Source organism: Manacus candei, unplaced genomic scaffold (genome assembly GCF_025592945.1).
Source record: "Manacus candei isolate 608988 ecotype Guabito, Panama unplaced genomic scaffold, ASM2559294v1 h1tg000088l, whole genome shotgun sequence".
NCBI lineage: Eukaryota > Metazoa > Chordata > Aves > Passeriformes > Pipridae > Manacus > Manacus candei.
The window spans coordinates 6,849,893-6,863,617 of record NW_026138136.1 but is presented as its reverse complement, the minus strand read 5'-3'; the positions used below and the strand labels follow the sequence as shown (position 1 = coordinate 6,863,617).

The 13,725-nt window shown below is 39.1% G+C and overlaps 2 protein-coding genes across 7 annotated transcripts in view; one reads left to right on the top strand and one right to left on the bottom strand.

The window, feature by feature from the left end:
• LOC127482463 (uncharacterized) overlaps nt 1-7,069 on the top strand; it is a 225,693-nt gene extending 218,624 nt beyond the window's left edge. For 2 of the 6 annotated variants that reach the window (XM_051812821.1, XM_051812820.1), the window contains one exon: nt 2,639-3,756. In XM_051812821.1, the coding sequence (XP_051668781.1) occupies nt 2,639-3,201 (563 nt within the window). In that variant the 3' untranslated portion in view covers nt 3,202-3,756. The other 4 variants (XR_007908607.1, XM_051812823.1, XM_051812824.1 and 1 more) reach the window with 4 other exon arrangements.
• Nucleotides 7,070-8,360: 1,291 nt separating this feature from the next.
• LPCAT1 (lysophosphatidylcholine acyltransferase 1) overlaps nt 8,361-13,725 on the bottom strand; it is a 63,525-nt gene continuing 58,160 nt past the window's right edge. The window contains exon 14 of the mRNA XM_051812744.1: nt 8,361-13,522. Within this exon, the coding sequence (XP_051668704.1) occupies nt 13,338-13,522 (185 nt within the window). The 3' untranslated portion in view covers nt 8,361-13,337. The remainder of the gene's footprint in view (nt 13,523-13,725) is intronic.

The following is a 13,725-nucleotide window of genomic DNA, read 5'->3' as shown; positions in this document are numbered from 1 at the left end:
TACAAGTTCCTTGTGAGGGGAAGAACAGTGGCAGGCACTGATCTCTTCTCTGTGGTGATGAGTGGCAGAACCCAAGGGAATGGTCTGAAGTTGTGTCAGAGGAGGTTTAGGTTCTTTTCCCAGAGGGTGGTTGGGTGCTGGAACAGGGTCCCCGGGGAAGTAGTCACAGCACCAAACCTGACAAAGTTCAAGAAGCATTTGGACAATGCTCTCAGGCACATGGTGTGATTCTTGGGAATGGTCCTGTGCAGGACCAGGAGTTGGACTCAGTTACCCTTGTGGGTGCCTTCCAACTAAGAATATTCTGTGATTTTGTGAACAGGAGCAAACAGCGAAGGGCAGTGGCAGAACCCAGAAGAAGGTGTCCATCCGTCAGCAGCTGAAGAAGCACCCTCCGGGCAGTGCACCTGCCAAGCAGTCACACTCTGTTCTTGTAGGCCTGAGCTACCAAACATTGTCCCTCGGGGGAGCTGGAAAGGTTCTTCCAGGCCCTTTGCTGGGAGAGACAAAGGAGCACTTCTTGTGGTCCTTGTATGCGCTCATAGGGGGGCAATCAGGAGAAAGTGGTGGTATGGGTATGTATCTCAAGTACACCTCAGCTGAGGAGCTCGGGTAGAAGGTACACTGGGGCAGAAGAGGCATAAATATGGGTTAGAGATGACTGCTCAGTGAGGTGACAACTAGGAATTTCCCTGCAACACAGACAAGGGAGAAAACAGGCACTTGGGCAGGTGAAGGGTTCAGGCAGTCTAGGGCATTACCATAAGTGTGTGGCAGGTTACATGGAGCTTTGAAATACCATGGGGGAATATGAAGATGGATATCTTCTTTAAGAGAGGAGAGTGGTAGAGAAAGGTGGGAAGATGAAGACGGAGAAGAAGGAATGATGTGAAGTGTCACAGCTCTTGCTGCTACCTTATGAGAGACCATGTCACCTGAAAAGATGCCAAAACAAGAGAGCAGCAAGGAGAGGCTGGCTGCAGATTTAGACCCCCATCGGTTCCCTGTTGATCCAAGCAGCTCAGTGGCAGGAGATGCAGAGTAGAGCTCTGCTGCCAGGGCAGAGCAAAGCCAGGGCTATAACCTGTCACCTCTGGCAGGCCTCATGATACCCTGAGGCATGCAGCAGGGAAAAGAGGGGTTAAATCAAGATGGTATCAGGTAGGGGAATCTTTACCTCTGGAAGAAAGAAATCTGACACGCATTTTATGCATCTACACATCTGTAATATTTAAATTATGTCAATCACTTCCATTTTGTAATGAATAAGCATTTGTGAAACTGTGCCACACTCTGATTTTATCCTCTGGCATTAGTTGAATAATTTTCTAGTTTAATCTACTTTCATAAAATAGAAGACATAAGTTATTTGCATTTTAGAGCAAAAGAAAAAGCAACAAAAAGAAGTTGAGGTTTTAAAGCTTTTCTTCATAAGAAAGCATGCCACATTGCTGCATGACTAGTAGGACTTACTGAAAGAAGAAATAACTAGATTAAATTGTGTTTTAGACAAATACAATATTCAGTCTTTTTTATTACTTAGAATAAAATTACATGCATCTGCTATCATCTAGAGATGTCTGTTCTTCCACATAAAAGACAGAAAAGACTCTTTCAGGCAAAAGAAAATACTGAAACTCTGCATCCACGCCAATCCTGGTTTCAGCTGGGATAGAGTTAGTTTTCTTCCTAATAGCTGGTACGGTGCTATGTTTTAGGTTTAGTATTAGAGTAATATTGATAACACACTGATGTTTTGGTTGTTGCTCAGCAGTGCTTGCCCCAAGTCAAGGGCTTTCAGTGTCTATGCTCTGCCAGTGAGGAGGCACACGAGAAGCTGTGAGGGAGCATAGCTGGGACAGCTGACCTGACCTGTCCAAAGGGATATTCCATACCACAGAATGTCATGCCCAGTATATAAACCGGGGGAGTTGGCTGGGAGGGGCCAATTGCTGCCTGGGGACAGGGTCTGACATTGATCAGAATGGTGAGCAGTTGTACTGTGGACTTGTCTTTCTTGTGTTTTATTTCTCTCTCTTTTTGTTGTCTCCCTTTTCATTACTATTACTATTATAACATTGTTATATTTTATTTTATTTAAATTATTGAACTGTTTTTATCCCAAGCCACGGGCTTTACCTTTTTCCCATTGTCCTCCCCATCCCACTGGGGGGGGGGAGGGTGTGTCAGTGGCTGCATGGTATTTAGTTGCTGGCTGGGGTTGAACTGTAACAGTTCTTTTTGGCATGTGATGTGGGGCCCAACGGGTTGAGATAATAACAAATCAGACAAGAACACATTAGAACAAATATAAGCATTATTAGTTTAATAGCTGCTAATTGTACTGTTGATTTATTTGCTCTCAAAGTTAGTGTGCTTGTTCTTAAAGTTGTGTTATGTGATGCCTTACTTGCAGTCTGTGTGTCTGCTTTGTGCTGTTTATCACCCATGGGAACTGGGCCAAGGTTATGATTTTAATGTAACTCTTTTTTTAAATGGAACTCTGTCTTATGATATGATGGAATGGCTGGACTTGAAACTAATCTGGTGTTTGTACTCAGCACTGCCATCAGGTCTGGACTTTGTGAGCCATCTATTGGAAACTATTAATAATTATGCCTTTACCTTTTCTCCTCAGAGACCCAATCCATGAAGCAGATACCTTTTGAGAATTCTGAATATCCTTGGGCTGTTCAAACCAGCGTGTTCCTATTGCTATGTCTCCTGCATGTGTTCCAGGGCTGGTCTAAGGTTAAACAGCTACTTAAGAATCCCACCCAGAGATTTGCTCTGGGGCTGGATATTTCTGAGTGGCAGGGTGTGTGGAATAGCATGGGCAAGTACCTAGGACAGTGGGCATCTCCAGCATATTGGAACTTCACCCTTGAAGAAGTGCAGAATCTGGAAAAGCTAGTAAAACATCTGGAAAAAGTATGCTGTCACCCTGTCTATTCCAGAGAGGCACAAAGGACTGCAACATGCTGGGGCCTGGCCCAGGCCTCCCAGGTAATCTTTGACATTATTCATTATCCTCAAGAGAAAAAGAAGCTCTCTGAATCTGATGACAAGACAAAAGAAACTGGAGCTACTCCAACCTTAGTGACAGGCACTGAGGTTACTCCAACCCTGGTGTCAGGCACAGCACCTGAACCAGGGAACCAGCCTGTGCTGGTATCAGTTGCCCCTATACACAAGAAGTAATGGACACAAAAGTCAGCTTCTTTAGTAAAGGAGAACAAAGCCACCACAAAGAACAGGAAGAAGAGGCAGAACAAGGTGGGATCTTCCAACATCAGGATACACATTTAGCAAATGCCACCTGGTTAATGAACACTAAGGGATCTGCCAGCTGGGCTGGCCCTGCTCAATCAGAATTTCCACCTACTGTAGAAGGGGATAAAGTTCCTATAGTGCATGTAAAAAAATCTGCTGGGGAAAACAATCTGGGTTACTCCTGCCTCAGGCAAAGGTACACCCATCTGTGGGACTGCTGTTGCTCAAGGACCTGGGTGCATTTGCTGGGTAATGTGGAAGGACTGGGAATTCCGATGCATACCTCAAGGGAATTTGATTTTGGATGAGAATAGCCAATGAATTAAATTCTATGTTAATTGCTATTAACACTGTATTATCACTTCTATAGTGACTATATGCTCATCAGTGCATTGTCTCTGCCACTCCGATTTGGGGATTTGACCCTGACTGTTCTTATCTTGACACACAGGTTTTTCCTTTTTTCCCCCCAATTCTCCTCCTCTTCCCACTAGGCATGAGAAAGCAGCTGCATGGTACTTAGACACCAGCTGAGGCTAAATCACAACTTCATCACTTGAAATTGGAGAATAACATTACAAAAACCACTAACAAGTCTTCCCTTGAAATCTTCACATCATGATGAATATATGTACTTTATCTGGTAAGCTTCCCCACTGTTTCACTTGTATTCTTAATGGTTCAGCTTATATCCACTGGACCTCAGAGTATGCCTTTTTTCCACCCTCCATTATCAAGTTTTCAGGTATGTAGGCATCTGAACTGTTGGATCCCTTCTTGGCTATTCCCTGGACAAATGCAAGTAGCCAGAGCTACTTCAGTCTAATTTAGACAGCTTTATTCTCCAGAGTTCTGGAGCACCTTTTCCAAATATTTTTTGATCTTTCAATATTCTTTAAGCACACATAATAGAACTGGAGTCAAGATCGCTGTCACACAGGGATATTGTTTTTTTCTTTTTTTTTTTTTTTTTTTCCACACAAACCTCCCCCTTAAGCCCCTGTATTTCATGCTCCCAAGTTGTCAGGTAAAGAAACACTGTTTTCCTACACACACTGACAGAGAACATATATCAACAAAGCAAACCTAAACATATACAGACTCAGTCTCATTCACAGTTAGGGTTTGTATCCTTTCCCTTACTGTAAACCGTGTTGTTTATAAAAAAAATCTAAAACAAAATCCAGAGGAAACCAAACATTTTTTGTTTCATTTTTAATTTGGCTTCACGCTGAAAATTCAATTTACAAGCCATTCATGAGGAAAATGTCCAGTTGGGAAGAATGAGCCATGATTGTGTAACTGCACATCAACACTTGTAGTGTATCATTTAGTTCCCTTTTTAGTAAATCATCATACGCCTTCTATAGCACAGTTTAGGCATCTACATCATACGGCTCACTTCATCACGCGCTATAGTCCATTCCAACCTATCAGACAACTAACAAGAGAAGAACACTCAAATTGAGGTATTTTCTTTAAAAATTTACTGATCACTGGTATTCAGAGGTAATGTTAAATCATATAGTTTTAAACATTGAAAAATGTACAAAAAACAAGTTCATTTTTAAAAAATATTATCCTTAGTCTTCCATGCATGTTAATAAAAAATATAAAAATCAAATTTGTAGCACTGAAGCTATACTTTTTGTTCTGCAAAAGTATTTCCACAATTGGAACCAGAAGGTACAGTCATCTTTAGTACACTACTTGTTTTTGCTCTTCATTTATGAAGTATAGTCAGTTCAGTGCAAAGGTAATAGTCTATGTACACATATCATAGGAGCCACATGAGGGAAATTTACAGCAGAAAATACGCATTCAGATCATTATTATCCAGTAGCACTATATATCGTTACAGGTTTACACTGCATATCCAAGGGCTCTTGTAATAAAAAGCTTGCAGTCAATATGCATCTTTAAACACATCAGGTCTGCTTGAGCAGCCTTGAAGTCAACAACAGAAGTTGTACCTCTGATGGAACAAAAATGTGATACCTTCCAAGTGAGTTCCTACAAAACAGATTCCTGCTCTGTCAGCACAGGTTTCCAACTAAAAGCATCCTCTTCATGGCAGTGCCTAACTTGGATTCAGTAGCGGTAAGAGAAAATTCCAAAATTTGATCATTTAAAAGGTTCACTTTTTTGCTTTTGCATTTAAAGTTTCAAGTGTATTCAAAAACATAGCAATATTTTTTTCCAAAATATAGAAATTATATCCTCAATGCAAGTTCAACTATAATTCAAGAGATCAAAAACTTTTTTCCTGAATTATTTCTCAGCTTGTTGATTACTCAGTTTTATTCTTCCAAAAAGATGAACTAATACTTGTGATCAAATTAGAAATGTCTCACACACCTGAAGAGATGCTGGGAATTACAAAAAGGATTAGAAAGTGGTCCCGTTGAACAGATGTCAAATACTTTCAGCACAACGCTGCAACACTGAAGTTTTATAGTACATAATACAAGGTTAGCTGATGCTTAGTCTTGGTCCTTGTCCAGGAAACAAAGTCTACCACTTCTAAAGAAATTTACTTCTGACTTCTATTTCTAACATTACTGATTTACATGGAGCTCTTAATACCCTTAGAGCAATTGAGAAAGCAATATAAACAAATCACCAAACACAAACAACTATAGAGACAAGTAGCTGTAACAGTTTCACTTTTTGTCTAAGTATATACAATTGCTAAGGAGACATGTTTGACTTAAAGGAATTCTAATTCACATATTTAAAAATACAATTTCAATTTTAGATGTTTACTTTATAGCTGTTCTTGTAGTCTATAAAGTACAGCACTGGCTAATCTAAGTGTCCCTTCTGAAATATAAGAAATATTTTGCTTGAACTTCATTATAAAAGAAAACATAAAACAAAAAATATACCTACTTAGGGCAAAAAAGATCTTTAAAGGTTTATTTCTTTAGCATTTAAAATACAAAACTGTCTTCATGCTGGATAGTGAATAAAAGATATGTATTTGGGTTTTCCCCATATACATTCATAGACTTAGAAACAACCTCGTCAGATGAATTTAATTTCCAATACCATGGTAGGATGAAAAGTGTCTGAGTGTCACCTTTCTTCAGTATTCATGAGGAGACTTTGTCTGCGATCACATTTATAGATTCTGTATTGGGAACTTGGAAGTAAACAGGCTCACACTGAAAGTGATACAGTGAGCCAGAAGTCAACCCCATTTAAGGTTTCATTGTACTGTATTTGTAAATTTGATTTCTTGTTGTTCACAGGAACAAACTGAATCTCATAAGCTCTTTCAGACCTGCTGTCACCTGGACACATCTGCAATGGTTGAAGTGTGCGAAAAGAAAAAGCAACTCTTTACTTAGCGGCAGGCACAAGCTAAAACAGTACATGAACCCTTAGTTTTGGGTGGCATTAGCAGAACAGGACTTTAATATTCAGCTGCCACTCGTGGCTCAGGGAGAAAAGTGTGTGAATGTCACCTAAGAGGCAGCAAGGTCTCCCTCAGGCTCTCTCTACAAAGAACAGACAGCACAAGCAAGAACTAGAGACACAGTAAACTGAATTCACCAGCCCAAGGTGCAGAAAAGATCCTTCTTTACTGTCAGAAAAGGTCAACTGCAGAGTAAAAGCTCTGCTGCCATGCTAGCCTTGATGGGCTTTCCTACTTGCTGGTTTGGGATCAGAAGTTCAAACTGATTTTTCTCCAGCTGACTTTGGCTCAGAACTGGCATTCTTAAATAACACCCTACTGATAACATAAAAATAGAGTATTACAAAAGTCATTATGACTTTCCTCTTGCGCCTAACATTTTTGGTCAAGGTAAAAAACCTGAAATTTAACATTTTACTGACAGATTATCATACAGCACCTTTTTTGAGATCCCTAAGCTAATCTCAAATGAGCTCTAATGTTCATATGGCTCTGTGCAATTTAGCTCAGAGTCAAGCAGCATGACAATTACATTCATAAAAAGAAATACCCCAAAGAGATAAGTTAATTAACAGTTAATTACGCCGGTGTGATGTGTGCTAAGGTGATTCTATCATTTCTGTTCCCAGAGACTCATCATTTTAAAACTGCAGATATGTCAGTATCAGTTACAGATGGCCTCCCAAAGCCAACCTGCACAGGAGTGCTCTGCTCTGCCACTCTGCTAAAGAGAATAAAATAAGCAGCCACTGCCATCACACAACTACTAAAATTATTTTGCCTAATGATCTTGCAAGACAATCTAGGCAGTGTCAACAGCTGCAGAAATGTCTTAGCATATCTCACAGAAACATAAATGCTCCATTTTATAAGCCTCTTACATCCTCTCCTCTCTCGGTATCACCCACTTCAGTTTAATCCCATTACACATCATAAAGCACATCATACCATCTGGGGAAAAAGAAGCTGCTTTCTACAAAACAAATCACTCCTCCACTTGTAGAAGTCAAAGTAATTATTATCTTGAAATAAACCTGAAATATTTCCTAGAGAACGAAACTGCTGTAACTTGAGCACTGGGAGATTCAGGAAATACTCACAGACCCAAGCCCCGGCACATCTAATGGATGACCAGTTTGCTGCTGTGTTCTCTCAGTAGTTTTACATCAGTATTATATAATTTATGCATGGTTTATTACATAATTTATGCGTTGTGTGATCACAAGGTGTTGGTGACTAACATGTATACCCAGTTCACTGCCATAGCTATAAGCATAGAACTATTGTCTTTGTTGATCACCTCCGAGGTGGTGCTGGAGGATTTTACCTTTAAGATCTTACAAGGTTTGAATACTGTCATGGTTTGAATTTTTTTTTCCAAAATTCAAAGGAAAAAGGCAGGGTGAGAAGATGAAACCTCACTGGCTGCACTGCTGGTGACCAAGATGTTACTTGGATACATGATGCTGCAGTACTTTCAAGAAATCATCCTCTGACTGAAGACCAGCTGGCTTAATTTCTACCAAATCAGGATAGCAAAATTACCTAAGTGACAATCTCAGCCTTCCTGCTCATATGTGAAACAGATCTTGCAGTTTTGCTGGACTGAACAATAACTGATTTAATTAATGGCACTGATGACAAATTCTTACTTTCCATTTTGTACTCTTCCTCCTTTTCTTATTGTAATGATCTATTCAGAATTATTTGGTAATTTAAGTTTTCCAAATGAGGTGAAGTTCAGATACCTAAAATGTAGCAAAGTATCTGAAATGCTTTGTTCACAAGGAACTTCTGTGTCTCATTATAGCTTTAGGAGCTGAACTTTAGTTTTGCTAATACAGAATCTTCGGGCAGCACATATGTTATGTCTTATTTCTGGAGCACTCATGAAAGGGCTGCTAGGAAAAAAACCCAGAGGCTTCACATTAAGCAAAATGCAACATTTCAGAAGGTCTTATGACCCACCACACTCTGACCTAAAGAAGAAGGAAAGTGACTTGGTCAGAGCTTCTAATCAGAATTTTGTTGTCTTTCCATTCTTGTTTAGTCCCATAACATATGCAGAGCTGTGCTTAGGGTGGTGGTTTTTTTTTTTCTGAGATCATAGGATCTACAGCATGTGCTGCTAGTTTTGCAACTAGTATTCTTTAAGTCAGGGTGTGTTGGGGTTTTTTCCTCTGTCTTCTTTTTTTTTTTTTTTAAATGGAATTCCATTTTTGAAGGAGCAGAGAGCAGAAAGAGACTACAATAGTTAACATGAAAAGTTGTACTTACCACATGGTAATATAAAAGCAGGAAGAATAATTTAATGGCAGTACCAAAGATGGCCTTATCAGGGAACTCGTAAATTAATAAAACCACATCTGCTTTAGAAAATGTATCAGATGCTGAAGTCCAACAATGACTTTGCTAGAAAAATGTTTACTACATTTTATGAATATAAAAATATTCTAACCAGCCCAGTGCTTAAACTAGCTAACAAAGCTATTCAGTTTGCACGAAAATATTAATAAAGAGCTCTGTGCGAATCTTAGCTCTTTTTACTTCTGGCAGCTTTGTCATTAAAGAATGCATCACTTCCCTTCTGCACACGTCTGTTTTTCAACCTTTGTGGCCTAAGGATTTACACCTTCTAAGTGGGATTAGCTAACACACACAAGTCTGGTCACTATTTATCACGCTAAGAATATTCTAGCTAAGACAAATGCATTGAAATGTACAGTGTAATTAATTCATATAAAACAAGTGTACAACCTAGTTTCTCCATAAGGCTTATGAATTACCTATAAAGCCTTTTAAGTGTATCTGCTTACAGCAGTGGACTCTGAAAAATCTGTAATAACACTTGCCATACTGTGGTAGAGATAGTGGTTTAAACATGTTTTGCAGCTCCCAAACATGTTTGGTTTTAGTGGGGTTAGAAAGAGATATATGAAGTAAAAAAACCCAAACCAAAACCCGGAAACTTCAGGTATCTTGGATATCATGGTTTTCTGTGTAACTTTAAATATATTCAAAATACAGAGTATACTTGTTGAGCCATACAAGAATAGCAAAGCTTTGGCTGTGTATCTCATACAATATGTAAAAATTCAGGCTGATGCAAGAGCTCTTCTGGGAAGGGATGGCAGTATCACATAACAGGAGAAAAACGCTCATCAGAAACATCAAACGCCTTCGCACCCCTGCATTTTCTGTCTAAGGATCATTTATTAAGTTAAATAGTTGCAAAGAAGTGAAGTAATTTCTTTGTATCTCTCCCTTTATATTTAGGGGCTGTTGACACCACCAGTTAAAATATAACAATCTTTCTGTAAAATCTGTAATATTTTAATGGAAAGCATTTACGTGTCAATGTATGGTGAAGGGGAAAGGAAGTTTTTACTCAGAATCATAGAATAGAATCATAGAATCAGATGGGTTGGAAAGGACCTCTGAGATCATCAAGTCCAACCCTTGATCCACTACCACCACAGGTGCTAGACCATGGCACTAAGTGCCACGTCCAGCTTCATCTTAAAAACCTCCAGAGACGGAGAATCCACCACTTCCCTGGGCAGCCCATTCCAATGGCTGATTACCCTCTCTGTAAAGAATTTCTTTCTAATATCTAACCTAAACCTCCCCTGGCACAGCTTAAGGCCATGCCCTCTTGTCCCACTTCTACCCTGACTTTGCAGCAAGTCACTAAAACCGGACTGTCACAACCCAGCTGCTCCAAGTCAGGTGCCTTTTAAAAAGGTTTCTCATGGGGAACTACTAAAACACTTCAGGAGTCAGAGTTTGATAGATGAGTTGTAATGAATATTGCTGCAATCATGCGATGTGTTACAGGTCTTAGCCCTCAAGAGCCTGAGTTCTCAACCCTGTGGTAATGTGGCTTTTCTCTCACTACAAGACAGTCTAATATTATAGCTTAATATTCTACAGGTGCTAAAATTACCAGAATCATATTAATTGATCTCAGCTTTTTGTGACATGATATGAGATCTAAAGATCTTTCCATGCAGGCTGATCCTTCACCTTATCATTCATCCTATTTACATCTCTACCTCATTCAATAATTTCTCAAAAGAGGAAGAATCACAATTCATTCCAGAATCTAAGTGTTGTTTTGCATTATGTTTTATTTTTTTTTTTTTTGAATTATTGCATCCACCAAGAGTACCTGCTCACCAATCAATGTGCAGGTCACTGGCCTTCTTCAGCAGGCAGCTCTGGTCTGAACTCACAGACACACAGGACTTCCAGTGCCTCTTCAACACACAATGTGGCGTCTGTTTAAGGGCCCATCTATTACAGGATGCGGTGCCCTTCAGTCACTCTGTACAGCTTAGCTGCACACAAGTATAGCCATTACACTCACCACAATTAAAAAACATCTCCTTCACAAAAAAATTATGAAGCCAAATGAACCTATGGGCTTCCAGAAAACAGACCCCCAAGATACACACACCATATATGCAAATTAGACACACTCATAGTCAGCCAACTTCAATCATCTTTCTTTGCTCTTTCACAGATGTGGACAGAGTATCTCTTCCTCTGGAGCTTTTCTCACTTCAAAGTTGTCCATGGGATACTAAGCTTACCTTTTTCTTCTTTTCAGACATCTCTGAGGGAACTCTATTTCATCCCCTGTAGTCTGAAATTCTCAAATCCCAAGCTCACATATAAAGCAAAAGATAACTATCTTAGGCAGCCAGCTTGTGCCACGTGCCGTAAAAAGCCTTATAGAGGTGATGCAACATGTTCAGGCTACATGTGCCTTCCCTTACATACTGAATTAAATGCATACTGTAAAATCACAGAAAACAGACCTCAGGGATATCTCCATGTGACCAATAAAATCAAGTGTCTCCATCTCAGCTGTCTATCTTCTCTGTTTTCAGAACATCCAGTGAAGGAAGGCAGGCTCCTCACCCCACCTGGAATAACCTATTCTTCTTAGTTTAACTAGGTGTATTGTAAGGAAATTTTCCTTATGTTTAACTTGCCTTTTAAATTAAGAGCCTGTATCTACCACCCATGTGGAGAAAAGAACATTCCTATCTTCTCTACAACAATGTTTTCCACATTGGTTTTCACATCTTCCTCCAGTCTCCTCTTCTTTGGATTAAAGGATAATTTTGATCTCTCTTTTTGAGTACGTTCTGTCCTCCAGACTTAAACCAGCTACTCCCCATCTCTCTCAGGTGCCCCAACATGGACAGGTATTTCTAAGGACAGATGCCAATACCCTAATGAGCTTTAAAACACCTCCTGCTACTTAAAAAATAGTTATAAAAGCATTTGGTACAAACAGATTTCCTTCTGCTAAAATTTGTCCCATTTTAGCATAGCCCTACAAAACTAGTCATAGAAATTACTTGAAGGATTTTTTTGTTTGTTTAGAAGCAGAGTTGCCATCACAGTTATTTTGTAACAGAGTCCTCCTTCCTACTCCTTGAGGCTTTTGTAACATCTACTAATCAGTGAAGTGCTGTGGTTTTATAATAATCTAGATTTTTCTCTGAGACCTCCAATGGTAGTTAAGGCATCTGGCTTTACAAAAGGAAACATAAGAAGTATTATTAATACAAGTGTGGTGGTTTTTTTAACAGTTTTAAACTATTTTAAGCTTTATATACGTCATATGCAGTATATGTAATGTTGCTATAGAGATGTAACTAGCACTTCTTCAGGATGTTCTGCAACTTGTTGCTGGCTTGGCCTCTGAAGTAACTGCAACCTTTTCAAACTTGAGCTGATACAATGAAGTTTCTATGATGTGTTCCATGCTGTGTTATCTGTACAGGCTTGCTACAAAAGAAACCTGTGATCCCCAATAAATCTACATCAAATACAATTGCATAAACATCTCCCATTAAAATGTGGACGTGATTTGAATTGTTTATAAGAGAAAAGCACAGTTTAGTTATGTATTTGCAAACAGTTACGTGGCATGTCAGTTTGGAAAAAAAATCATGTTTAATTGCATCCGGAAGATTACAGTAGAAAAGTGTTGGGGTGAGGGATGAAGAGCCCTTCCTTTTCATTCTACCATGGAATAGATTGAAAGAAAAACAATTTTGTCATTCAACAGTAAAAATAAAAAATAATCCTTAGCAAGTTTTTGTATTACTGTTTCCAAACTGTTTACTGAAACCAAAACAAAGGGCCAAAATATGCTTGCTCTGCTCAAGAGAATAATCCAACTGAAGTCAACAGGACTGACTATGCAACAAAGTTTGGCCCCAAATAAACATCCCCAAAACTAGGGAAAACACTAATCACCAAAGTGCACTTAACACCATAGTAGCTACAGTTTCTTTTTACATGCACAGTTTGTGCGACACTTTGTACAGGAAACTAACCAATGGAATATAAATAAGTGTGCCGCTTCCTTTAAATATGAACATTAATAATGAAGCACATTCACATTTTTGCCTTTCAAAGACCTTTTCAAAAAATAAAAACACCTTTCCCAAAGTAACCTGGAACATGTTGTTAAATACAGCACATATGATTCAAAGAAAGATATTAAGGTAGAAGAACTTTCACACACAAAACTGGTATTTGCTGTATAATTGGAGTGACTTGTGAAAATCCCAAGAAAAGACAACCCTCTCACCAGGAGAGGAAGGTAAGAGTTGCAGTGTTAATTCAGTTTCTTCTGTAGGGGCTTGTTTTTATCTTCAGTGTTATCAGGGCTGAAGTCAGTACAGATACCATTAGGAGCAGAAAGAGATGAAGTCTCCAAGCTGCTCTCAGCTCCCATCTGATCAGCATAGAGATAGTCTTCTGCAAAGTGTGGGTGCAATTCAGCAAATGTGTAGAAGTCATCTAAAAAAAAATTGTTGTTACACAGAATCAGCTCTTTGAAACAGAAGGATGCTAAATTTGAATACTTACACATATATAATCATATGATCTCTTTGGAGAAAAATAGCAGCAGTTAACATAATGCTATCCTCATTGCTTGTTTCAGCTTCTCAGCGTAAGTTTAACACATCCCCAGAACTGAGATGCTGCAAAGAGTCATCTAA